Source organism: Balaenoptera musculus, chromosome 4, assembly GCF_009873245.2.
Source record: "Balaenoptera musculus isolate JJ_BM4_2016_0621 chromosome 4, mBalMus1.pri.v3, whole genome shotgun sequence".
Taxonomy (NCBI): domain Eukaryota; kingdom Metazoa; phylum Chordata; class Mammalia; order Artiodactyla; family Balaenopteridae; genus Balaenoptera; species Balaenoptera musculus.
In genome coordinates, this window is record NC_045788.1 from 64324736 (window position 1) to 64352394 (window position 27659).

The window sequence follows — 27659 nt, forward strand, 5'->3', positions numbered from 1 at the left end:
AAGGGAAAAGAATATGAAAAAGATTCACTGAATCACTGTGCTGTACACCTGAAACGAACACAACATTGTAAATCAACTATACTTCAGTAAAAATAAACCAAAAAAAAGACAAAGTTTATCCAGATTTGTAAACCTGTGTACAACACAGAGCTATGGATTTGCCTAAAGCTCCTTAGTTCCCTTATTTTGAGAGAATGTGTTTTCCATGATTGCGAAATGAATCAGGCTAAAGAAAGCAGAGCAAAGGAAGCCTAGCTCTTCTGTCAGGCTCTGGAAGGTACTGGAGCAGGTGAGGTCATGTGTCTCCTTTTTTTATTTCCTTTATATGACTGCCAGGAAAAATGGTCTGAAACCAAGCACAGGCTCTCAAAAGAAGAAAAGGAGAAGCAAATTGGATTCTCTAGAGCAGAAAGAAGTGGTGAGGTCATATTTCATAACTCTCCAAATAGGCAGCACTTTGGAAGAAAAGCTGCCAAGATAACCAGTCCCACCCCAACTTCTGCTCCTGCTTTTGCTTTTTTTGGTTTCTTTTGGACTTTGTTTTCTAGAAACTAAATGTAATTGGTTTTTGTTCATCCATAATGGAACTACATTTCTTTCTTTCTTCCCAAGTCATTATAGTCTGCCTGGCTGGAATCATGTTGCAGTTTCAGGCAGAGCCTAATACTCCCATGAATTGGAACTATAATCTTTATTTTTATGGACTCCATAAAACGTTGGAGTTTTATGGATTTAACTAAACATTAATTAAAATAACCTTTTTCTATAGACTGGAGTTATAATTTCAAATATGTATTTCCATGGAAGGACTTTGATCCTGAGATCTAACAAAAATTGCGTGCTACACTTCAAATGTCCTGCCTTTTATAGGGTTATTTCCTTTGGGCATTTAGTCTAACAAATATTTTAAGGAATTCATTCATGTATTCTTTTATTCGGCCATGGACTCATCAACAATACCAAATAGGAACTTAGAATACAAAGAGGAGAGGGAAAGGAAAGGCCCTTTGTTAAAGGCCTCTGAGCTCGACAGGCCCCAGCCTTCCCACTACACCTGGAATTTGTCCAGCTTAGTCCCAACTGTTGAACATATCAAATGGTTTCAAACTGTTTGCTCTTATAAATAGTACTGCTAAGGAGGTTTTGGGGAAGACACCTTAAGTGACTACTGCTGCCCTCCAAAGGGGAAGTATCCTCTGGAGTGGCGGTAGAAGACCAAAGTAAGATATGTTTTATGGCTCTTTTTTTTTTGGTCCATTACAAAATTGTTTACCAGAGGGACTGAAACAATGTGTTGTGCCTCCGGCAGCCCCACAAACCAGCCAATGCTGGGCACAGTCATTTTCAATTGTTTTTGATACGCATACATGTAAAGTGTCTTAGATTTGTTTGAATATTCATTTCAAGCAATAGCACATTTAAAAAATATTAGAATTAATAGGAGTAACATGTATGGTGCACCTGCTGTGTGCATAACAAGCCTTGCTCTTTTAATCCTCCCAGTAATCCTACGCGGTAGGTACGATTATTGCTCCCATTTTAGTCAGGAGCTAAGTGTGGACACTCAGAGAGTTTACGCAGCTGGTTAACGGTAGACTGGGACTTGAAAATGGGGTGTTTGACTCCAAGGGGCCCACACGTAGCCTCATCTCTGCTCTTGCGCCTCATGGTGATTGTAGCTTTATAACAATGAATGAATCCCTTTTCAGGTTAAAATAATCCCTTGATACTCTTCCTGACTTGCTCCCCTGGAAGAGAGGAGAAGAGCATTCTGAACTGAGGCAAAAGCAAGAAGCAAAGGCTGCATGGAAAAATGTGCAGAGTACGTTTAAGCATCACAGATAATCCTGTTTGCCTGGGACGTAGGGCCCCACAGGGTGAAGAGGGCTGAGCAATGAGGTCAGAAAGGTAGCCGGGGGTAAGTTCTTAGAGAATGTTGATGGTCTTAAGGACTTTGGATTTCATTCTTTAAGCCACGAAGAGCCCTAGAAGGTTTTTGAGCAAGCGAGTGATGGGATCATGTGGGTTTTGGAGAGATTTCTCATTTCTCTGAGTCCCCTTCTCCATAGGGACTGCTGTATAGCCTCTCTGCTGTTAGGGACTATCGTCTTATCCAAGTGAGAAGCGCCAGGCCTGTTGAACGGTGGTAGTGGAGGTGGGATGAAATGGTCTGACATGAGAGGCATCATGAGGTAGAAGAGACAGAACTTGGTTCTAACTAGAAATGACCTCGAGTGAGAGGCAGGAACCAGGGTCTCTGGCTTGGGAGCACGCTATATCGTATCACAGGGGAGCGTGCATCGGGAGGAGGACAGGTTCCATCTTGGACGTGCTGAGTCTGAAGTGTTTGTGGATTTCCCTTCATAGATATCTATGCAGTTGGGTATTTTCTTCCAGGAAAGTGTCAAGGTGGGAGATGAGATTTAGGAGTCATTTGTATCAAGGTGATAGTGGTAGTCCAGGAAAGAGGACTGATGAGAAAACCTAGAAAAGAAGTTTACATTTGAAGGACAAGGAAAGAACAGGGACAAGATAGATAAATAAATACATACATACATACATACATACAAATTCTGAAGGGCCAGTGAGAAGGGCTGGAAGAGAAGTAGGCAGGTACCATATGATGGAAGGCAAGGGTGGGGGATGGAATTTGGGCATATTTGGGGGCAGATGGAGTTCTTGGGCAGAGTGAAGACTGGGTTGAGCAGCTCAGAGAGCATGACTGTTTATATCAGGGGTGAGCAAACTTTTCCTATAAAGGGCCAGATAGTAAATATTTTTGCTTTTGAGGACATACAGTGTCTCTGACAATGACTCTGCTATTTCAGTGCAAAATCAACCATAGACAGTAATAAATGAATGTACCTGGCTAAGTTCCAATAGAACTTTATTTACAAAAACAAGGCAGGTCAGATTTGGCCTGTGGGCCATAGTTTGCCAAACCTGATCTGTATCATATCTAGTTTTCCTAACCAGAATCAGAATGTAGTCTTCCATAGATGGTTATATGATTCATTAAGCTGACTGGAAAATATAAGAAATGTTTGGTCCAAATAATGATAAAATTTCTTTCACCACAATTTCTAGCTATTTAGAGTTCTTATACCTGGACACAGTAGATTTTGATGTATTTATGAATTTACTAACAAGCTGATTCTATTGAATTTTCTAGGCATGCAGTTATATCACGTGCATATCGTGGTGCATTTATTTCTTCCTTTTCTAATTTGCATCTCTGCTCTCTAATTCTAAGTTACAGAGAAATGGAGGCCCCTGTTTTCTACAGCCTTCCCCCTTCAAGGCTTGTTTTCTGGGATCCCAGTAGCTGTGGATTTTTCCTAGACATTTCCTGGAGACCTATTTGAGGTTGAAAGTCTTTTAGTTTTCAATAGCAATAGCAAAGGACAGTTTGGCAAACAAGGATCTGATCCCTTTTTTTATGAGCTCAAATTTAGTGGTCTGTTTTAAAGTTCTCTTCTTTGATTGATTTTTTTAAAATCTTAGAATAAAATCCAAACTTCATACCTGGCCTCCACAGCCTGCATGATCTGCTTCCTGCCAACCTCTTTCATTGTACTTTTTATTTTTTCTTTCCTTCACTCACTTGTCCCCAGCCAAGTCCTTACCTTCCTTGGGGTCTTGACACTGCTGTGTCCTTTGGCTGGAATTTACTTTCCTGGGCCCTTCCCATGCCCTGTGGGTCTCAGCTCAGGCGCAGTGCCTGAACAATCCCTCTATCTAAAGGAGATTCCCTCGGGGTCTCTGTTACACAGCTCAGTTTATTCGTGTCATAGTATTTTTTGTTAATTTTTATTTTTTTATGGAAGTATAGTTGATTTACAATGTTTCAGATGTACAGCAAAGTGATTCAGTTTTACGCGTGTGTGTATATATATATATATATATATGTGTGTGTGTATTCTTTTTCAGATTCTTTTCCATTATAGGTTATTATTCTGTGCCATAGTATTAATCACAATCTGTAATTATCTCGAATGTGGGTTGTTGTGCTTATCTATTGTCTGACTCCTTGCAGTAGATTTCGAGGTCTCTAAGGGCAAGGACCCTGATTTCATGCTCACAACCATTGTCTCCAGCACCTAGAACTGCGTCTGGCAGAGAGTACGAGCTTAATCAGTATTTATTGAAGGAATAAAAGCATTCTCCTTTCTCATGGTCAACATCAAGGACCTATCTCAAGCCTCCTGTGCTGGGCGTTCTCCATCTGCCCCCCACCAAATTCACTCTCCATGCTTTCCTATGACTCTGTGCCCGGGGAAATAGAAATCTGGACTGTGTCAACTGGGTGTCCTTGCTCTCTGGCTTTGATTTGGGACTGGACAGTAGTAACGCTGGTACAAAACTGAGAAGAAGAAGGAGAGTGAGGCCAGGGTGTCTGTCCCCCTCCTCCCCGCCCTCGCAGAAGAAACCTGTAACCACAGGCTCCTTCTCTCCCTTGACTATAAGTTTCAGCCCCTTTCAGGTGGCCCTGTGTCTCCCCTTTTCCCTCCAGGCCTGGAAGTCAGAGGGGAGGAGAAGAGGCTGGGGTAATGATTCCCTTCGCAGTTCCCACCAGGTGGGCTTCCTCAGATGGGGTCTCTGCTCCTCCTGCTGCCTTAGGTGTAGGGGTGGGATTGGTTCCCTGCTGTGGCCAACCCTGGGGTATGATCCCTTTCCTTGTCCATCTCTACCTTGTTAAACTCGACCTACAACTTTGTACATAGTCCTTTTATTCGACTCTCAATGACTCCATTTGAGCTTGTCATTCTTGTCTACTGGGACTCTCAGGTTTATTCACCTGTGAAATGGGAAAGTTGACCAAGTGGAGTTTCTGATAAATCAACATTTCTAGTGTGGTTACTACTGGTCACTTTTGAAATCAGTGACTGATTCTGACAAAACGTGTTGCAATCTGAGTTGTGTAAAGATAAACTTCCTGCTCGATTTGCAGTTCGGTGTGCTGTCCTGTTATCTGATAATGTTTGGACTATGAGCATCTCAGGTAACTTTTAAACCATTTTGATAAAAATTTTATCCTGGGATTGAGGATAGGGTTGTTTTTGTGAATGAGATGTCTAGATTCCTGAGGTTTGGTATATACGTTAGAATTGAAATAAAGAGGGAGGCTTTCTTCCCTTAATTCTGTGGGTATTTTCCATTAGATCCTCTTACATTGAGCCAAAATCCACTCCTACCCCTCTTCTCCTGATGCCACCTTTGTGCATGAAGAACCACCCAAAATAAACCCGCACAGAGAGAAACAGAACAACAGAGGTTTGGGCTGACCTCCAAATCTTGTGCAGATTTCAGTGGTGAACCGAAACTTGTTTGATCAAATAAGCTTGAGATGAGCTCTCATAGGATCACAGAGGCTCAGGGTTAGGATGGATCTTAGAAGTCATCAGTTCCTTCCCCCATCAGATTGGTCATTGCCAGGCAGAGAATCTTCTCCAAGTCTTCCAAACCCTGCTTAAACAGCTAGAAGGACAGAGAACCAGAGCTGGGGAGTGCATAGATCTTTAAAAAGATGGTCTGTTTGATCTTGGCTGGATTTAAGACATTGTTTCTGACAAAGAGCTTTTTAAATTTTTAATAGAAAATATGGGGTTTAGTCTAGCTCTATGACCTCTTTTCCACCTCTGCCACCACCCAGGTTTGTGACCCTTCCTGGCGCTCGTGTTCCTAAATGGAACACTTCAGGAGCTGTCTTGGATGCCAGAGTGAATCTCTTTCATTTGCTGTGCAATGCAACCTTTTCAGAATGCCATGGGGCACTTTGCACTTGTGGGTTAGACCAAGCTTATGGTAGGATCTTCATTTAACTGACAGGGATAGAAGTATGACCTACTGGTAATACCAAGAGAATCTGATTTGCTTCTTTGGTAACTGGAATAGTGATTCCACTATGAGTAGTGCACTGGCCCTGTCCACATTGCCCCTGTGCCCGGGCACACTGGCATCATTGAGTGGATTTCGGGAACACCACCATAGGGGTGGACCTCTTTAGCCTTCGCAGTGGTTGGACAGAGAGTTGGTCACCTCTGTCTGGAAACTTTACCTGATTGCACTATACAAATATGATCATTGTCTCCTGTGTACCAGGAGGAGATAAAGATTAGGATGTGTTATTCTCTTGCCCCTCCCCTTCCTCCTGCCCTCTCTCCCTCCAGACTGCTCTCTCTGCATATTGCTGATGCTCACATCATCATCACTGCTGACGTGTTCTGTTTCCTTGTGGTTTATAGATGATCACGATGCAGTCCTGAGGTTTAATGGGGCACCCACAGCCAACTTCCAACAAGATGTGGGCACGAAAACCACCATTCGCCTGATGAACTCTCAGGTAAAATTTCTTCTGTGCAGAAGTATAGTGAGAGAAGTTTCCTTCCTAACACAATCATGGATGGTGCTGAGTAGAGTGCAGTGGTCAGTACAGAGACTCTGCAGTTAGCTTGCCTGCCATCTAAACCAGCTTTGCCTCTCTTAGCTAAAAGATCATGCCTAAGTTACTCATGCCTCTGTTTACTCATCTGTAAAGAGGGGAGAATAACAGTACCTTCCTCACAGGGTTGTTGTGAGGAATACACGAGAAAATCTATGGGCTCTGAAGTAGAATGTATTTACTAGGAGCACATCAAAGCCACTGGCTTAATTAAGTCCCTTGCCCTTCCTGCGTCCCGGATTCCTCATGGAGAAAGAGAAGACAGTGATTCCATGATCCAGCCTGGTACTGTGGTCATGGGAAAGCCCCTGTGGCATTAGTCTGCATTACTGGAGGTGTCCAGTGTCCAGAGAAAGCCGAGTTCTGCTGTCCCTGTGGCCGCAGGTCACATCCAGAGTGTTGCCCGAGGGACAGCAGAGGATATCCAGGGAGAGAGAGGAGTGTCGTGAAAAGTAAATGAACAAATGCACGTGGGTGTGCTTTATATGCTGTAAAACCTTATCGAAGTATTCTAAGACAGTATCACAGTGTAATTATGTGTAATACAGCATTACAATTCAGGTATTACCTCATGAATCCCCCTAGACTATTCATTTCCTGAAGTATTTCCAGGTAGCATATGCTGATTTCTCTATACTAATGGGAACTTGAGACGTACTCTTGCCACAAAGTTCTGCTAATGGATTGAATTAGTGGAAAAAAATGGATTGCACATACATCAAAAATAGCATGATAGGGCTATAAACCCATTCACCTCACTCCCGACCACCAATGTTTGTCTTTTTTCTGAGTATACGTGTAAGCCTTGGGGGGTTTTATGTCAGTGTTTAGACTCTGTACACTTTCCTAGGGCTCGTGGGTGTGGATTGGGTCCTGGAAGTGACCCTAAGTGCTCTTTCAGCACCGTCCCAGCAGAATATGCATTTCTCCTCCCCTCTGCCAGGCCTCCACTTCCCTGTTTCTCTCAGCAATCCCTTCACTGCCTGACCTTCAGGAACTCACCATCTGGGCAGAAGCTGCTTCCTGCATGGCCTGCTTTCCATCTGAGGCCCACAGTCCTAGGAACCTTTTTATGATGGGACTTAACTCCTTTGCAAGAGGCCACCATCTTGTTTTCGATTCTTCTTCTAATACTTCTATTATTATTTGGATGATGATGATGGATGTTGTCACTTTCTAACACTGTAACATCCTCCAGCAGCCTCTCTGTGCTTCTAATACCTGTTTCTGTTCAACCTTGTGTTTGGGGTTTTTACATTACTTTTATGATAAGCTATAAGAGGGCAGGTTAAAAGAAATAGATTGGTCGGCAAGAAACTCTCTGGAGCAAGTGGCACTTGAGCTAGACTTTGAGAGATGGGCAGGATCTAGAGAAACAGTACTAGGAAGGCATCCAAACAGGGGGATTGGCAGGACAGAGCTGCACAGCAGACGAGGGGGCACTCAAACAGCCCTGGCAGGGTGGGGATGGGGTCTGGATTCGTGTTGCACCACAGAGGGAGGTGAGGCTGGAGCTTCATGGCTGCTCAGACTCTGGCAAGTCTAGAAAATCAGGCAGAGGGGTTGGGATGAGCTTTCCCTTCTTTCTCCTGTCCCTTCTTGTGCTGCAGTCACAGAAACCTGGAGCTGGAGGGCTCCCCAGGGAATGCTAATGCCTAACTTCCGCTTCTGTATAAGATGGTACCTAAATACCCAGGAGAAAGGTTTATTTACCCTTGCTTCCTAACACAAACAGGGACGGTGCTGCGTAGAGCGCAGTGGTCAGTACGGAGACTGCAACTAGCCTGACCGCCGTGGAGACCAGTTCTGCCTCCCTTAGCTAAACGATCACGCCTAAGCTCCTTATGCCTCTGTAAAGAGGGGAGAATAACAGTACCTCCTCACAGGGTGGCGGTGAGGAAGAAGTGAGAAGATCCGCGCAAAGCATTTAGCGGCCGGCACTCATGCATACGCGTTACCTGCTCTGATATTTACGAGTGCGGAACTGAGGTGGGTGTGGAGGGTGCGCTGGTGAGCGAGACAGACCCAGCCCTGTTCTCGCGATACCATCCAACAGTCATACAGACAAATATAAAGTCACAACAGACAAAGGAGAGGGTTAAGCTGCTCCCAGAGCCCATAGAGGGGAATCTTCCCTAGACAGGCAAGTCAGGAAGAAGTGAGGAGGTGAGTCTTCACTGCGCGCGAGGAGTAAGGGTAGACGGCGAGAAGTGCGGGAAGAGGCAGCAGCGTGGGTGAGGCCTGTGTGGAAGGGAGCTGGGACGCACCAGGGCCCGGGAAGAGGTGAGTCTGGCTGGTGGGGATGTAGAGAGGGACGAGGCTGAGGGTGAGAAGGAGCCAGGCCACGGTGCTTGTTTTCTTCTCCGAGGCATGGCCAGACTTGCATTTTGTAAACCCCTCTGGCTTCCATCTGATCAGTGCAGTGGGGGCGGTGGATGGACAGACACACTTCGGGGGCTCTTGCACTCGTCTGGACTAGCAATGCTGGCAGTTGCGCCAGAGTGGAAACGAAGGTGACTGTGAGAAAAGAATGGATTTGAGAGCTACTCAGCGTGTGCAGCCATCAGGCTCCAGTGTGCGGTTGGGTGTGAGAGGTGAAGGGAGGGGTGGCCACAGGTGCGCCTGGGTTTCTGGCTTGTGTAACTGGCCAGCTAGTCACTGAGACCGAAAGGAGTACTGGGAGATGATTTGGGTTGTGAGGGGTAGGGTCAGAGAGGGGCGGCAGGGATAAAAACTGTGGTTCTGCATGTGGTTGGTCTGAGCTGCCTTTTACGTGTCTGTGGAGAGAGGTCCAGTAGGCGGTTATAGAGATGGGACTGGAGTTCGGTGCAAAGGTCTGGGCTGCAGATGAGGATTTGTGAATCGCCTCTATCTATGTGGCAGTGAAACAGTGGGACCAAATGAGGGCACTAGAGGGAGAGCAGAGAGAGGAAAAGTCCATGCAGGGGGTTTGGGCAATGAGAGCAGCGAGAAAGAGGTCAGAGCCATCAGACGCTGCTGAGAGGCCAATTTAGATGAAGATCGAGAAGCATCGTTCTCTCCTTAGCAAAATGGAGGCCACCGTTGGCCTCAGCGACAGCCGTTGGGGAGAGCGGTGAAGCCAGAAGCCAGATTGGAGAGTGTGGAGGAGTGGGGAGGGAGGAAAATGTGGAGAGTTCTTGCAAGAAGGCTGGCTCCGGCAGGCAGAGAGAAATAGGGCAATAGCTGTAGAGAGTTGAGGGTTCCAGGGCCAGTTTTTGTTCTTTTCATTTTTTAGATTGCAGAGAATTGAGTATGTTTAAAAGTCAGTGGGAAGACAGTCACAAAAGGACAATCACTGTATGATTCCACTTATATGAGGTCCCTGGAGTGGTCAAGCTCCTAGAGACAGGAAGTAGAATGGTGGTTACCAGGGCCTGGGAGGAAAGAGGAATAGTTGTTTAATGGATCTAGAGTTTCAGTTTCAGAAGATGAAAGAGTTCTAGAGATGGATGGTGGTGATGGCTGTGTAACAGCATGAATGTACTTAATGCCACTGAACTGTACACTCAAAAATGGATGAAAGAGTGCATTTTATGTTATACATATTTTGTCACACACACACACACAAATTTAATGAGGAGAAAACCAGTTGATAGAGAAATTGAATATACTAAAAAGAGGAGATAATTAAGTCAGTGGTGGGAGTGGTGGATCCAAAGCCTAGTGGAGGATTAACCCCAGCAGGAGGGGTCAGAAGGGAAGAAGGATGCAGGGGGAATAGCTGGAGGCAGTCTCTAGTGGAAGGATGAAGGGGCTTCGATTTTCTCTGCAAAGTAGGGTACAGAGAAAAGGAGGCTTTTCGTAGGGAGGCTGAGGGGAAGAGAGGTTTCAGTAGAGGAGGTTTGAGCCAAGAAGGTTTGAAATTGTCATTGAGGAAAGAGTAAACCAGAGGAATGGAGTAGGGTCTCCAGGCCATGCTAGCCACTTTGAGGTTGGGGAGCGTGGATTCAGAGAGAAATCCAGCTCTGTTTGCTCAGGGGTGGTATGATCTGCAGATCAGTAGGAAACTGCAAGCAAGAGAGGGAGCACGGAGGAGGCCTGAAAATTCTCTCGGATTCGGGAGGCTACTCCCTTCTCGGGCATCTCTTCCAGGTGTTTAGTGAAGAACTAACCCTCAGTCCTCAAAGATTCTGAAACTTTAATTTCTAGCAATTGCTCTCCTGGGTATATATCCAAAGAAAACAAAAACGATGCTGAGAAAAGAGACATGCACCCCAATGTTCACTGCAGCACTATTTACAATAGCCAAGACATGGAAGAAACCTAAGTGTCCATCAACAGATGAATGGATAAAAAAGATGTGGTACATATATACAATGGAATATTACTCAGCCATAAAAAAGAATGAAATTTTGCCATTTGCAACAACATGGATGGACTTGGATGGTATTATGCTAAGTGAAATAAGTCAGAGAAAGATAAATGTTGTATGATATCACTTATATGTGGAATCTAAAAAATAAAACAAACTAGTGAATGTAACAACAACAACAACAAAAAAACAGACTCACAGATACAAAGAATAAACTAGTGGTTACCAGTGGGGAGGGGCAAGATAGGGCCAGGGGATTAAGGGGTAGAAAACTACTAGGTACAAAATAAAAAGCTACAAGGATATATTGTACAGCACAGGGAATATATTTTATAATAACTTTAAATGGAGTATAACCTTTAAACATAGTCACTATATTGTGACTGAAACATATAATATTGTTCACCAACTGTTATCTCAATAAAAGAAAATAAAGCCAAGGTAAGGTTGCCTGGGAATTAAGAGACAGACCTTGATCAAATTTCTCCCTCAGTACTTACTGCATGAGTGACTTGAGCAAGTTGCCTTATCTTTCTGAGCCTCAGTTCCCTTATTTGTAAAGGGAAATACGAAAAGTTACCCTGCTGGGTCTTTGTAGGCTCCAGTGAGATTACTGAGCGTGGAGCATGTCACTCAGAGGCCCACATGCTGAAGCAAAGGCTCCGTAAAGGGTGGCCGTCGTCACTAGTGCAGCATGAAGGCCTGCCTGTGTCTGCTGGGCAGTCACCGTGCCCTCCCATTTCCCAGGCAAGTGGGCATCTTGGCTCCCAGCAGGGATGTCAGCCAGCTTGGGGCCGCTTCAGAGGTGCCCAGCAGAAGGGAGAAAATTAAAGGATAATTTTCAGGAAAATGTAAGCTCATGACTATCATACAGACAGTGTCTATTTTATTCATATGAGGAGGGAACCAGGCTGATGTTATAACCGGTTCAGAGGAAAAGTCAAAACAGTACAAAGTTTGAATAAAGGAATGCAACTGTCTTTTGTCACGAGGTGGGCAGGAGGAAGAGGGAATTTAACTGAAACTCTACTGGGCAAGGTTGCATAAGCGTGTCTGTAGTTCGCTACAACTTACAAAGCGCTGCAAAACAGCTGTCATAGGATCAGAATCTGGTGAGGAGGACGGGACTGCTGCAGACAATGCACAGTTTTCCACTGAGGTACAGCGTTTTCCCTGCGCTTCTGGGTGGCTGTGGTCCCTTTGCCCGGGCTGAGAGGGGGTGGCCGACTTCCCAGGGTGCCCTATCCACTCTCAGGAAAGCCCTTCCCATCCTCTTCAGGCACGCTGACCCTCCTTCCTCTCTTTCTGTAAGTGGCACTAAACATCAAGCCTGTAGCTTTAACACTGGTCACGGGCAGCCGCGTGACCTTGCTCCTTGTGATACTGACATGTGACTGATGCCCTTCTGTTGTGGCCCTTTCTCATCTTGGTATCCTAGGAAGCTGGCAGTCTGTCTCCTCTATCTTTTGTCCCAGTTGGTTATCCCAGCTGTTTTGTGTCCGTTTCTGGGCAAACTGAGTCCCCACCATCGCACCCAGACAGCACCTGGCACCCCAAAGTTCCTGGGGGAATAGCTGTGGGTTTGGTAAATTGTGCCTTTGAGCAGCTCATTTTCCTCCCAGAGGGAGAGCTCCTCTGGACGGCAGCTGGGGCCAGTTTTGTTTGTTCAGCTCCCAGCCTCCTCACATGCAGAGGACAGCCTTTTGTGCATCTGGCCTGTGACAAAGCCACGGAAAACAGAGAGGTGGTTTCTTATTGAGAAGATGGCTTTTTAAAGAGAACGGCGTCATACCGTGAAGTTTCAGCAGCTCTACGCAGGCACGTATGTGCCAGGTGTTGTTATGAGATTCAATAGGGAAAGCACATATAGCTAAATGTGGGTCTTTAAACAAATTCAATTGTGACTCTAAGTGTAAAGGTTTCGTGAGACTCAGCTGAGCCCCTGCTGGGCCCAGTGGGTTCCTTAGAAGCTCCTGTACAGGTTTGGGAAGAGAAAACCTACACCCTGTGCATAGTGGTACATGCGCTGACTGGACTTCACCCAGGGCATGCCCAGATCACTCAATGGGGCTTATCTTGAGATATTAGCTGGTACCACTTACTAAATACTTCTGTTGTCTAAGGGCCATACCTGTCTTATAATATTTCATGACAACTCTATGAGGTGTGGTCACCAAACACCATTTTACATGGGGACACTAAGGTTCAAAGAGTTGAAGTGAGTTGCTCTGGGTAGCTCAGAAACTAAGCCATAGAGGTGGATTTGGATCTAGGTTTGTTTGCTGGCGGCACATTAACTCCCCTAAGCTTTCTTTAAGCTTTTCTAGGTCGCTGATATTTTTCAGAAACAGAGAAGGGGGCTCGACTTGATGATATTGGACACAGGATGCCTTCTTACTCCAAACCTCCAGGTCATAAGTGGTTTTCCACATGCCAGAGCTGCCCTTGGTCTTCTCTTCCTTGTGTAGCCCATCCATCTGGTGTGCAGCCAGCTACCTAGGTTCCATTCAGTCAATCGAATAAGCTCCCACAAGACCCTGCCTAGTATGGGGGAAGAGCAGGAGAATGCAATGCTCTCCTCCTCATAAGGGCTTCCATTTAGGTGAAGAGAAAAAGACACACCCCGCTCCCCAACATACACACACACAAAGCCAGTAAAGGTGCAGTGCAGAAGCAGAGTATATTCTTTTTGCATGAGTTTGACTATTTTAGATACCTCATATAAGTGGAATCGTGCAGTATTTGTCCTTCTGTGTCTGGTTTACTTCACTCAGTATAATGTCCTCCAGGTTCATCCATATTGTCATATTTGGTAGAATTTCCTTCTTTTTTGATGCTGAGTAATACTCTATAGAAACAGATTGTTGAATGGTGGTTGCCAGGGGCTGGGGTGAGGGACAGATGGGGAGTTGCTATTCAATGGGTATAAAGTTTCAGTTGTGCAAGATAAATAAGTTCTTAGAGATCTGCTCTACCTTGTGCCTATAGTTAACAATACTATATTTTGCACTTAAAAATTTGTTAAGAGGGTAGATCTCATGTTAAGTGTCCTTACTGCAATGAAAAAAAGCAGGGTGTACTCCAGTGTGGGGTTGGTACCCAAGGCCTGGAAGTTTAGACCAGGCAAATCTTTGGCATGGAGTTCCTTCTGTGAGGGCATTACTGAATCTTGAAGGGAACATTCAAAACCTATATTTAGTTTGTGGAAAATAGCTATCTTTAAAATAACCTGCTATCTGACCTCACACCGCATTTCAGCTCAGTCACCATGCACAACCAGTGCTTACATCGGAATCTCACTCAATCATAAAATGTCTACACTTTGACGTCATTTGCTAGGAATGTTTGCATCTGTGTTCATGAGGGATATAGGTTTGTAATTTTCCTTTCTTGTTATGTCTGTCTGTATTTTTGATATCAGAGTAATGCTGTCATTGTAGAGTGAGCTGGGAATTGTTCGTCTAAAATTTTCTGTAAGGGTTTGTGTACAACTGGTGTTACTTTTTTCCTGAATGTTGGGTAGAGTTCACCAGTAAAGTCATCTGGGCCTAGAATTTACCTTGTGGGAAGGTTTTTAGCTACAAATTCATATTTCTTTAATAGATACAGGGTTATTCATGTTACTTGTTTCTTCTTGACTTCTTGAGCTTTGTTAGTCTATATCTTTCAAGGAATTTGTTCATTTCTTCTACGTTATTGACTTTGTTAGCATAAAGTTGTTCATAATATTTCCTCATTATCCTTCTAATATCTGTGGAATAAGATGTGATGTCTGACGTCACATGACATCCTTTAAGGTGATCCAAATGGTAATGGAAATCCCAGAGCCGAAAAGGACTTCGGAGATCAACTAGCCATTCATTCATTTCAGAATGAATTATTGATCACCTGCTGCATGCCAGACTTTGTGAACAGGGCTAGAACTCAGCTGCCAACAACAGCAGCAAAACAGAAACAGACATGCTCCCTGCCCTTGTGAAGCCCAGGGTCTTGCCTGATTGTTTCATTTTACAAATGAGATAACTGAGGCCTGCGAGGAGAAGGTGAGCTGTACAATTGCACAATGGCAGGCCCATGTACGCTGAAGCCTTCCTAACAGCCTCTCCAGGGCTCTTTCCTGGCTCTCTGGTGACACGTTCTAAGTCCATGTTTTCTCACTCCCATCATGTAATTTATCCATCTCATTTATCGCCTAGCTCTCCCACTATGAGAGGAGGCATTTTTGGCCTGTTTTGTTCATTGATGCCCAATGCCCAGGTGCCCAGGATAGTGCCCATTATGTAGTAGATGTGCAAGAAATATTTGTTGAATGAAGTATAGTCCAAAGAACCTCCTGCTCACTCAGTGGATTGCCTCCAAACTTCCTCGTTTTTTTTGTTTTTTGAACTTTTTATTTGAAAATACTTGAAAACTTCCAGAAAAGTTGCAATAATATGACAAATACAAAGAATGCCTATATACCATTTATCCAGATTCACTTATTATTTTTTCATTTTACCCCATTGCTATATCATCTGGTCTATCCATCTTTCATAATATTTTTTTTTCATTTGAGAGTAAGTTGGATACATTACAGACATCAAGCCCTAAATATGTTACAGACTGAACGTTTACAGCTCTCCCACAGATTTGTATGTTGAAGCCCTAACTATCCAATATGATAGTATTTGGAGGGAGGTGGGGCTTTTGGGAGAGAAATATGTTTAGATGAGGTCCTGAGGGTGGGGCCCCCATGACGAAGGGATTAGGATCCTTATAAGAAGAGGAAGAGAGACCAGAGCTCGCTTGCTCTCCGCCATGTAAGGACACAATGAGAAGGTGGCCATCTGCAAGCCAGGATGAGGGCCCTCACCAGGAACCAAATCTGCTGGCACCTTGACCTTGGACTTCCCAGCCTCCAGAACTACGAGAAATAAATATCTGTTGTTTAAGCTACCCAGTCTATGGTATTTTGTTATAGCAGCCTGAGCAGACTATGATTTTTTGGTACCGAGAAACAGAGTGCTGCTGTAACAAATACCTGGAAGCGTGCGAGTGGCTTTGGAACTGGGTAACTGGTAGAAGCTGGAGGAGTTCTGAAGGGCATGCTAGAAATACAGACAGAGGGAAGTCCTGGTGAGGACTCAGAAAGAAAAGAGGAGAGCTGGAGAGAACGCCTCTTTTTAGAGAAGACAAATAATCATGAACAGAACGCTGGCAGAAATATGGACGATAAAGGCCATTCTGGTGTGGGCTCTCAGATGGAAATAACATGAGGAACACGTTATTGACCAATGGAGAAAAAGTGATCCTTGTTATAAAGTGGCAAAGAACTTGGCTGAACTGTGTTCTAATGTTTCGTGGAAGGTAGAACTTGTGAGTGAAGAAACTGGATATTTAGCTGAGGCAATTTTTAGAAATTGCCTTAGGGAAAGCATTGAAGGAGTGGCTTGGTTCCTCACGACTGCTTTTAGTAAAATGTGAGAGGAGAGAAATGAATTGAAGAAGGAGTTGTTTAGCAAAAAGGAAACAGAACTTAAAGATTTGGAAAATTCTCAGCTTATCTATATTGCAAAAAATGAGAAAGCTTGTTCTGAAAAAAAACAGTAAGAGGATGGCCCAACAAGCATTTGATAAAAAGGTCAGTGTGGGAGTGAACCACAGACCTAATCAGCCACCCCAGCAGAAACACTGCTAGTGTGAACTGAACGAGCGTGGATACAGGGCAAAATGAAGGCAGGCTGTCAGACTTACATTCTACAGGACCAAACTATAGAGCTCTTTGCCCGCAAACATATACCATTCTTCAAGACAAGGGAAGAATGAACCCAATGGTGATTCAGAGACCATCAGGGCTGCCTCCTTGGTTTCAAAGGGGGCAGGGCACTGCCTTGACCTCAGTAGGCCATATGGCAGCTGCCCAGGGCCTTGGGGGAGTGACTCCTGCCCGGCAGAGCCACGCAGGTGGGACTGATGCCCCACCACGTCCATAAGGCAGAGCATCAAACCAGAGAGGATTATTTTCAAGCCTTAAGATCTAATGGTATGTACTTTTCTAGGCTTAGACTTTCTTGGAACCTGTCACTTCTTTCTTCCTTCTAATTTCTCCCTTTTGGAATGAGACTCTCTACCCTATGCCTGTTCCACCACTGTATTTAGGAAGCACATAATTTATCCAGTTTCGCAGGTTCACAGCAGAAGAGTTTTACTTCAGGTTGAATCGTTTCGCTCTCTTCTGGTTTAGATAATATTTAGATAAGACTTCGGACTTCAGCCTTTAGAGTTGATGCTGGAATGAGTTAAAATTTTGGGGATGTTGGGATGGAATTAATGTGTTTTGTATGTGAGAAGGACATGATTTGGGGGGATGCAGGGGTAGAACGTTATGGACTGAATGTTTCTCCCCCAAATTCATATGTTGAAGTCCTTCCTAACCCCCAATGTGATGGTATTTGCAGATGGGGCATATGGGAAATAATTAGGTATAGAAGAGGTCTTGAGGGAGGGGCTTCCGCGATGGGATTGCTGTCCTCATAAAAAAAAAGGAGAGAGACTATAGAGCTTGCTGTCTTTTTACCACGTGAGGACACAGGGAGAAAGCAGCCATCTGCAAGCCAGGAAGTGGGCCCTCACCTGGTAACTGAATCTGCTGGTACCTTGACCTTGGACTTCCCAGCCTCCAGAGCTGTGAGAAGTAAATGTCTGTTGTTTAAGGCATCCAGTCTGTGGTATTTTGTTGTAGTAGCCTGAACTGACCAAGATAATACTTTAATGTGTACTTCCTAAGAATAAGAGTATTGTCTTATGTAACCAAAATATAGTTATCAACTTCATACATTTACACTGATACCATACTTTAATCTGGCTGCACTGCAGTTCTGTTAATTGACCCCATAATGTCTTTTATGGCATATTTTTTCTTCTAGCACGAGATCCAGATTAGGGTCACGTGTTGCATCTAGTTGTTACGCCTCTTTAGTCTCCTTCAACCTAGAATATCTCCATATCCTTTGTCGTTTAAGACACTGACATTTTTGAAGAATAAAGTCCTTCTTTAAAGTTTTTTAAAATTTAGGGTTTATCTGATGCTTTCTCAGTATTAAATTCAGTTTCTGCACTCCTGGCTGGAAAACTACACAAATGACACTGTATCCTCCTAAGAGCACCGCATCAGGAGGCATCCAGTGTCCACCTGCCCTTCAGCCTGGATATGGTGTTGTTTGATGTGGCCACTGTATAATTACATTTTTCCCTTGCGGTTTATGAGTGAACACTTTAATACTGTGCCATTATTCTGCTCCAGATCAAAATTCCCTCCTATGTTTAACATTCATTGATCACTTTTGCCTGAGCCAGTCTTTACTATGATGGCTGAAAAATGATGGGTCTTTTAACTTCAGCTCTCCCTTCTCCATGTCATCCAGCTGGCACTCAGAATTTTATTATAAGCAAGAAGCCTCCCTTCTCCTCCTCCATATATTTCCTTCTTCCCTCCCTCCCTCCTTTCCTCCCTCCCTTTCTTCCTTCTTTCTTTTCTTTTTGTATTTGTTATTGGTAAGAACTCAGAGATTCCTGTATTTTCAATGGTTTCTAATTCATTACTGTTCTGAACTACTTAGGTGTTCAACTTGTCCCAGCTCTGGCTAGTGGGAGTTCCTTCAAGCTGGCTCTTGTTTCCCCATGACATGCATGCCCTCATCATTTTTTAAAATACTTCTATACTTTCTGGCATAACAAGATGTTCCAGTTCATTTTGTAACCTATCATCTGTTGGGTTTTTAATATTTCATCTTTATTAATTTTATCCTGAATGCACACACCAAGTGTTCTGGATCAGAGACAGATTTCTTATTTAAATACCTTAGAGTAAGTAAGAAGTGCATTAGTCTCTGCTTAAGTTCTTATTCCTAGTGCAATGCAATAAGAGCCAGGCCAATTATCCTACATGAGTAGCCAGGTACCCTATAAGCAAGGGACAAAAAATAAGTGATTTTTTTCCCTTGCTTATAAAAGGCAGGAGGTAGCTGTCCTCTTCCCCTCCTGAAAAAGAGTCCCCTTCTTACTCCAGCCCCTTGGAATATAAATAAACTTACTTAGAGCTGTCCCTAAGTTCCTGGGCTCTTTCCTCCTGCTCCGGTCTTCCTGGTCTCTTAGAATATCTTTGTATTAACCTAGAGATATAGTCTGAGCTATAACCATTTAGCTTCTTGAGGAGACAAGCGAAGTTTTATTATGTTTTGAGTCAGAGAAGAGCAATTAACTAGACAAATAGCTATCGATTTTATTCTCATTGTCTATAAAGAGTCTCAGGAGTCTGGGGCTTTTTGCAGGAGTGCTGAGAGATCCTGGGAAGTTTTATTTCCCCATACTATCCTACCCTAGTTCTGGGATATGCCAGTTTCTCCCAAGGAGCCCTGGTTCCTTTAAGTGAAAAATGGTATTAGAAACCAAGATCTAGGTACTAGATATGTTCATGCCTAACGAGGTTGTCTTTGCTTCTTGGCCCTTTCAGCAGGTAGAGGAAATATATGCATGTACACACACAATACACATACATGTGTATTCATTCATTTATATATATGCATACCTGTGTGTATGTATACACATCTACATAGGCACATGCATATACATGCAAAGATACCTATTTTAGAAATGACAGACTCAGATTGATACCTCAGTCTTTGCACATGAAGGTATTCCTTGCCTTCCCCATTGTGTATTTGTAACCCCCGCTTCTTTCAAAGTGAGAATCCCCCTTCTAACAACATCAGCACACTGATTTATTTGCTCATATCTATAGTACATCTAAAGTAATTTGAAAATTGTTTTGCATATCTCTACATAAAACAAACCTATCAAAGCTTAGGATTTGTTTGCAGTTCTCTTTCACACCCCGCCCAAGACTGAGGGTATATGGCCAAATAATGAGGTAACCCTAAGTTACCTCGATTAGTCCTTCTGTTTCTCTTCACTTCGATTATGAATTCATTTGAAATTCAACTGTATTCATTTTGTTCCAGTTGTAGGTTTTTCTTTTCCTTACTTTAAAAAAAATACACAGAATATTAACATGCTTCCAAAATTCAAAACTATCCAAAAAGGTATACTCGGAAAAGTCTTACTCACTCCTGAATTCCTTCCACCCTGTTTCACCACCACTCTTTGTAGGTAACTGACTACTGTTGTGTGATTTATACTTCTATGTTTCTATTTGTAAAGACAAATATATTATATATATATATATATATATATATATATATATATGTTTTAATTCACCTTACTCCTTACAAAAATGTAGTGGACTATATATGCTCTTTTACACTCTGCTTTTTCCCAGTACCTTCTGGAAACTGCTCCATATCAGTTCTTAGAAATCTTCCTCATTCTTTGTTGCAGCTGCATAGTACTCCTTTGTGGGGGAGTTTCACAGCTTATTCTTTCAATCTCCTTTGCTTGAACATTTAAGTACTTTCCAACATTTACTTCCTCTAATATATTATGGTTCTTTGGATGACCTTTCCTGTGATTCCAGGTAGAATTACGGGCCCCTCTGATTTGGGGTTTGTGGTGGGTTTCAATTTGTGGTGCCCTTCTGTTTAGCACTTCCCTGTCCAGGTCCAGTTTACAATGGTCAGGCCTTCCCTTAAGGCCCAGAGCCTTCATATCATTTTTCAGGTCTACAGAAGACCTTGAAGACCTCTTTGTCTTCCTAGAGCACTAGCTAGCTTTGCAACCGTGGCAAATTTGCAAATCTGGCAGCCAGAACACGAACTTTATTTTATCGTCCCTCAACATTTTTGAAAGATTGCCTAGGACAGTGGGAGGTCAGACATACCTTGATTTGCAACCCAGCTCCATCCCTTCCTAGCTGTGTGATCTTGGGCCAGTTTCATAACCTCTCAGAGCTTCCTTTTCAAGCCCTGTTTGGGGCTTGGAAATATTTTGAGGGGTAAACGAGAAGACATCGAACTGGACTGTTGTCTGAGTTTAACAAAACCACTAAGTCTAAACTCTATAGTTAAGATATATCAATATCTACACATACACACACACACACACGGTGTATTAGTTTCCTAGGCCTGCCATGCCAAAGCGCCACAGATGGGGTGGCTGAAACAGAGAGATTTATTTTCTCAGTTCTGGAGCCCAGAAGTACTAGATCAAGGTGTCATCAAGGTTGGTTTCTGACAAGGGCTCTTCCTGGCTTATGGATGGCCACCTTCTCTCTATGCCATCACATGTGCACGTGGGTTGGGGGGAGAGAGAGAGATCTCTGCTGTCTCTTCCTTTTCTTATAAGGACATCAGTTTTATTAGATTAGGGCCCCATCCTTATGACCTTGTTTAACCTTAATTACCTCCCCAAAGGCCCTATCTCCAATATAGTTACACTGGGGGTTAGGGCTTCAACATATGAATTTTGGGGGGGACATAATTCAGTTCATAACAGAGGGGAAGAAAGATCTGGTAAGAAAAAAGACTCACATAGTCACAGTGGGAATATCTGAAGAATGCAGTTATGCATGATTATTTTCTTCTATATGTACGTAGATAGATGTGTGTGTGTGCGTGTGTGCGTGTGTGTGTGTGTGCGTGGATTCCTGTATTTTCTAACTTTCTGCAGTGACTATTTCTTACTTTATGACTGGAAAGTTTACTTTAAACAGGTTTCTAAACAGCAACAGTCCATCTCCCAAGTGTAGTCTTTTCCTGGCATGTGCTCCTTGGGGGCTCCTTTGCTCTGGCAATGACTTGCTTTCCTCATCATGAGGCCCTGGGGATCCCTGAACTCAGGTCATACTGTGCATGTGGGTGAGTACAGGAGCATTTGAGAAGAGCTTTATTTTTAAGTCACTTGTGCTGCAGTTGGACAAATGACTGAGATGTTGTCCAGACATGGCTGGTCACCCAGGCAGGGACTTACAGGATGGTCATGTCCTATAAATAAGGCACCTGGGGCCCAGAGAAGGTAAGTGAGTAGGGATAAATCAACTCATGAGTAGGGATAAATCACCTGGTGTCAGGTCCTCTGCACAGAAAGAAGCATAGTTTAAGGCTTAGACTTTCAATATACCGGCAGATTTTTTTTTGAGTGGGGGGTGGAGTGGGATGGGACAGGGAGTGAAATTGTAGAGTTCAGTCTTGAAAGTCATGTATAAAATAGTGTGAGGGTGTCCTGCTTCCCCCTGGGGCCTCCCTGTCACCCGCTCAAACATGTCTACCTTGCAAAGCCCTGTCTGCCAGGATGCGCAGTCTGCCTTTGGACTATAGCGCTGAATTCCTGTCCTGTGAGTTACCGTGTTCTCCACAGAAAGAGGACAGTGCTTAATGTTGGAAGGTGTGGGGCCCCTCCCAGTTCCTATGGCCTCTCACCTGTGGGACTCTAGGTCAGTTGCCTCATCCTTGAACTTCAAATCCCCACTCCACTCCCAAAGGCACATACCAGCTGCTCTTCTTTCCATGTTCTCATTTTAGGAAATGGCCTGAGGTCCAGGAGTCACCTTGACCCCTTTTTTCTTCACTTTCAACAACCAGTTAGTCTGCAAGTCTACAGCTGACAGTTGTAACTCTTTTTCTTCATTTCCCCATCATTTTTTACTTAGGCTATAGCAGCAGCTTCTATGTGATCTCCTTTTCTGTAAAAACTCTAGTCCAGAACACTGGTCTGTTTGGATTCTTCTCACTTACAAGCCTTCACTGGTCCTGTAATCTACTGAGGAAACCCTAAGCTCCCTGGTGTGGGAGCTTCTCTGACTCCTTCTGGCTCTCCTTTTGCATCTAAGCCACACTGGACAAACTGCAATTCCCAAAAAATCTATTCACTCTACTAATTAGAATTAGGTTTGGCTGCTAGTGACAGGAATACTCTGCCCACCTCTCAACACTAGCTTAACAAGATAAAAAAGTATTTTTCATGTAAAAGAAGTCTAGAGTTGGTATGGTGTTCCAGAGAGTCAGGAACTCAAGCTTCTACTCCCTTGTGCATCTGCCGTTCTAACACGTGACTTTCACTTCACGGTCCAAAATGGCTGCTCAAGCTCCAGCCATCACATCCACTTTTTGCCAGCAGGAAGGAGGAATGAACAAGGAAGGGCATAACCCTGCCTCTAAGAACAGTTCCTGGAAGTCACACTTGCTTACACACCATTGGCCAACATTTTGTCACATGGCCATACTTAGCTGTAAGAGAGGCTGGGAAATTTTTATTTCAGGTAGTCTTTATTTTAGGTAGCCATGTGTTGAGGTATCTGTTACCAAGGAGGAAAGAGAGGATGGGTATGGGGTGACACCTAGCAGTCTGTGCCATGTATTCTCACATCTAGGGATTTGCACACATCGTTTCTTCTGTCCAGGTCCTCTTCCCTCTCCCTCCTCACTCCCTTGACTTGGCCTAGTCTGATTTGTCCCTTAACATTCACTTACCTCATGGCCATCCTCACTCTGGCACCCTGTGACTGCCTAGGGGCTCCTTAGCACCCATTGCAGCTGCACAACCTCTGGCCAGGGTGGGCCCACCACCCATAGTTCTTGTTTCAAAGATACACTGAGGAAATGAGATTATATTCTTCAGGCTCCCAGGACCTTCCTACATCTGGGGGAAGGTATGGGGACGGGGTAGCTGAATGACCTTAGAGGCTCTTGGCAAATTGCCATTCTTGGTTGTACAGACCACCCATCTTCCCACAGTCATTCTTCAGATACTGCAGGGACATTGATTAGGTCTCAGCCTTCGTGATGGTGAGTGATCGAGGTGGCGAGGGAATTTTTTTGGGGGGGAGCCATGCTGTGCGGCTTGCAGGATCTTTAGTTCCCCAACCAGGGATTGAACCTGGGCCCCCAGGCAGTGAGTACGCCGAGCCCTAACCACTGGACTGCCAGGGAATTCCTGGGGAGGGATTATTGTTGTGATTCTTGCTTTCAATTCCAGTCCATTCTTGATTGGATTTCTGCCGTTTGTTCATTTTACACCTGGGCAACATCATCTCCCACCTGCTTTTTAAGGTGACTGACAGCTGATCACGCGAAACAACTTTGTCCCTTAAGAGGGACACAGCTTCTTTCATTGCTAAGCCTTCGGGGCCCCTTCTGTCTCTTTCTCACTCACTCCTGTACCGCATTTGATCCTCAAGACACCTCCTGTTTGAGAGAGCAGGGCAGTGTTACCTGCACTAGGCCTAGGGCGACTGTCTGACTTGCTCACGGTCATCAGACAAGTGGCAAAGCCAAGAACTGAGCCAGGTCTTTCTGTAATAAGTCTAGTAGTTTTCACCTTCTGCTGCCACACTTTTCATATTTTGATAAGTACTTTAATTAACATTTCTGTTCATAATTTTTCCCCAAAGTTAGCTTCTCTTAGGATAAATGCCAAAATGTAAAATTACTGAGTCAAAGGGTATACAGTAAATACTTTTTTAAAAAGCTGTTAATGGATTTTGCAAAACTGATCCATCCCATGGAGTCTTATCACAGTCACATTTTGCCCAGGCCAGCCTGAGAGCAGGGGAGCCTGGGAGTGTGGGGAGGAGTGGAGCAGTGGCTGGTTCCCCAGCAGGGTGCACGCGAGCATTGCCCCAGCCTGGTGAGATTCTCACGTTTAAGCGTATGTTTTTGCATATGCCATGGTCCCTCCACACGAGCCGACTACTTCATTTGGTGCTCAACCACAGATACTGCCATCTGGTCCAGTGCTGCAGAAACCATGGCCTGTATTAGATTCTGAGATGTCCTGTGTCCGTCTCCATCATGCTTTGTAATAACTACGTGCTGGCTTTTTATAGGTGACTGAAGGGCTTTTCAGAGATCATTTTGGTTATATGAGATTCTGACTTTAAACCTCACTCCCCTGACCCCCATATAAGGTATGACTGCAGGGGACTATACCCAGAGCCATATTCACTGTACCCTTGCTCCAACAACCTCAAAAGTCTGAGTGGAACCCTTTCTGCTCTATGGCTGATGAATTATGACAAAATGTCCTTTCAGGTCCACAAGGTTCTGGCTGGCATCTTTGCCTTCTTCTTAACTCAAGTTAAGTGCTGCACCAAAACTCAGAAGCTTCATGGGGCTCTGGGGCCTCAGGTGGTACTTACGATGTGTCAGGTATTACTACAAGCCAACATTCACATGTAAATGTCTAGGTGACAGCTTGTCTGTTTCTTCCTGCAGTTGGTCACCACAGAAGGGCGCTTCCTCAAAGACAGTTTGTACAATGAAGGAATCCTAATTGTATGGGACCCGTCTGTTTACCATTCAGATATCCCAAAGGTAAGTGGGTGTCCGTGGGAAATTGGGATTGAGTCACCTGTTTGTCTATAGATTTCCCCGAGGTCCTGGGTTTTAAAGTCATGGCTGACCTGGACCACCCTGAGGGCTGGCTATTTCCATTTTAGGGCACCCCACTTCTGGACTAGCGGTTCAGAAGGACCCCTGTCCTACACCAGTGCTCTCCATGCCCACCCTGCATTGCCATGTATTTGTCTCCCAATTGTGGTCTGTACCAGGTGTAACAGTGGCTGCATTTCCCACTGTCTGGGGTGGATTGTGTTCATGTAATACAATTATTCCTGATGGGCACCAGCAGGAATAGACAGTGGTTACTATCACTTCTATACGTAATATTACCACACTCGCCCCACACTTCCAATTTCCGGATGCTTCTCATTTCACTCTCATAACTACATAAAGAAGTAGATAGAAGCATGGTTATTCCCATTTTACAGAGGAGGAAAACAGAATATGTGTGCGTGTCGGGGTGGGGGGGCCACCTGCCCTGGGACTTGATTTGCTAAGCAGAGGGCCCAGATCTGCAACATCAGCTTTTCCAGGGAAGGAGAAAGAGTCTCAGTCCTGCTGGTGTCTAGCTTCTCCAGAACGGCCCTCTCACTGTTACACACGTCAGTTGGCCTCTCCCTGATATGGGCTGCAGTGGCCACAGGAGAGTGGCTTTAGGGAGGAGGGACAGAGAGCACTGTGCTTGGGACACTTCATTCTTATGTGGGACGCACCAATAGCTGATGGGCTCTGGTGATCCCTGGCACCGTCCTCTCACTACCTCAGTTTCCAGTTTTGTACTGATCTCACTTAGAACTGAAATTTGCCTGGGTCAGGTCAAGGACTGTGAATCCACAGATGTGACAAGCTGTGCCCCAGTTTTCACCCCTTTAAAAAAGAGAGGTGGGGTTAGATAGATAGGGCCAAGAGGCCCTCTCAGCTCTGATATCCTTCCCGGATTCTATGATCCTGAAGTCTGAAGCCATTCCAGGGTCAACAAGCTCAAAGCTTGGTGAGCACAGGCTGTGTGCTGGGTCCCCCACTATCAATCAAGTGAGAGCTGTGATGTGGAGGAGAAGGCTGGAATCTGTTCTGACGAAGGGGCTGTGCCTCAGGAGTCTGCCTTGGTCCTTCCCCACCTCCCCTCAAGTCCTCAGACGAGGATGACCCCCTGGGGGCAGCAGTGGCATTGGCACGTTGCTCTCCTTGAGAAGACCTCTTCCTTCTTTTTCAGTGGTACAAGAATCCCGACTACAGTTTCTTCGATAACTTCAAGAGTTATCGTAAGCTGCATCCTCATCAGCCCTTTTACATCCTCAAGCCCCAGATGCCTTGGGAGCTGTGGGACATCATTCAAGAAATCTCCCCCGAGCAGATTCAGCCAAACCCCCCGTCTTCTGGGATGCTCGGTGAGTCCATGTCTGGGGAAGGACCTCTTGTGCTTGTTTCTAGAATAGATTAGCCTTCTACTGGGGTCTCATTCGTTCATTCGTTTGTTCGTTCACCAAACAGTTGCTAGGTTTTTGCTGTGTTTGTACACGGAGGCAAGTTCCAGCTAAGACACAGAGATCAGTAAGATAGACTCCACCTCCTTAATTTCAGGGTGTCCAGTGGGAGAGTTCAGTCAGGTGCCTGCGGCAACATTCGATTTGTGCCGGGAAAGAGTGACCAGCCCGTTGCCATAGGAGAGAGAGAGGACCCCTTCTAGAGGGACAGTCTGAGAACTTCGAGAACTTGGCCCAGGCCTGGGAGAGGGGAGGATCTGGCAGGTGGAGATGGAGAAATGGGAAGCACAGACAAGAGGAGGCAAGAAAACAGGAGGAGCAGGGCTGAGACTCGGATGAGGACAGCGAAGCACTTGCTTCAGGTGTACGATTCAAGGAGGTGCCAAGAAATTCAGAAACAAATGATATCTTAATACAGTATCTTTAAAAAAAATCACAATTAATGCAAAATTTTATGATAGACAAAATATCAAAATTTTAGATAAAGACAGGGTCAATAATAATGTCATTATTGTCCTGAGCCATATTAGAATCTGTGGAAAAAGGAAGAGTCAATAATATTTTATTCAGAATTTCAAAAATCTGTTCACCCTAGTGACTACCCTAGTCGTGGCCCTGAGAGAAGCCTGAGTGGTGAGGCTTAGCCAGGTTTGGGGGCCACAAATGGAGCTGTGGGTGCCAACACGGGGGTGGGCTGGGGTCAGAGTGCTGGGGGCCCTGCACGCTGGCTACAGACTTTCTTCTTGGACCTACTGCACACCTCTCCACCCTCACGGCCCGTCTGCCCTTCCCTCCCTTTCACTTTGAGTTCAGCTGGACCAGGGGCGCTTTCCACGAGCCTCCAGGGCTGCCTACGGCTCCCCGCCCCCCGCCCACCCCGCGGTCCCCGGCCCGCCCACCTTCCCTACTGGACTGCAAAGTCCCTCAAGGCGGGGACTGTGTTTGCCTCATCCTTGTGGGTCTGGCGCAGGATAGCCCTGAGCTAAATGTTCCTTGAGCAAACGAACAAATAAATGTTTACTATCAGAGGCATTTCCTGATAGAAAGAGATGGAGGTGCTTTCAGCATCCCACCGTCTTCATACCTTTCCCTTCCACTTTTGGATGGGTGCATTAGGGGGCTCTCCGTGG

At 44.8% G+C, this 27659-nt stretch overlaps 1 protein-coding gene across 1 annotated transcript in view; it reads left to right on the top strand.

Moving 5' to 3' along the window:
* The window catches only part of ST6GAL1 (ST6 beta-galactoside alpha-2,6-sialyltransferase 1), a 44877-nt gene that overhangs the window by 13147 nt on the left and 4071 nt on the right, over positions 1 to 27659 (top strand). Inside the window, exons 4-6 of the mRNA XM_036850654.1 lie at positions 6246 to 6343; positions 24920 to 25018; positions 26259 to 26433. Of these exons, the coding sequence (XP_036706549.1) occupies positions 6246 to 6343; positions 24920 to 25018; positions 26259 to 26433 (372 nt within the window). The remainder of the gene's footprint in view (positions 1 to 6245; positions 6344 to 24919; positions 25019 to 26258; positions 26434 to 27659) is intronic.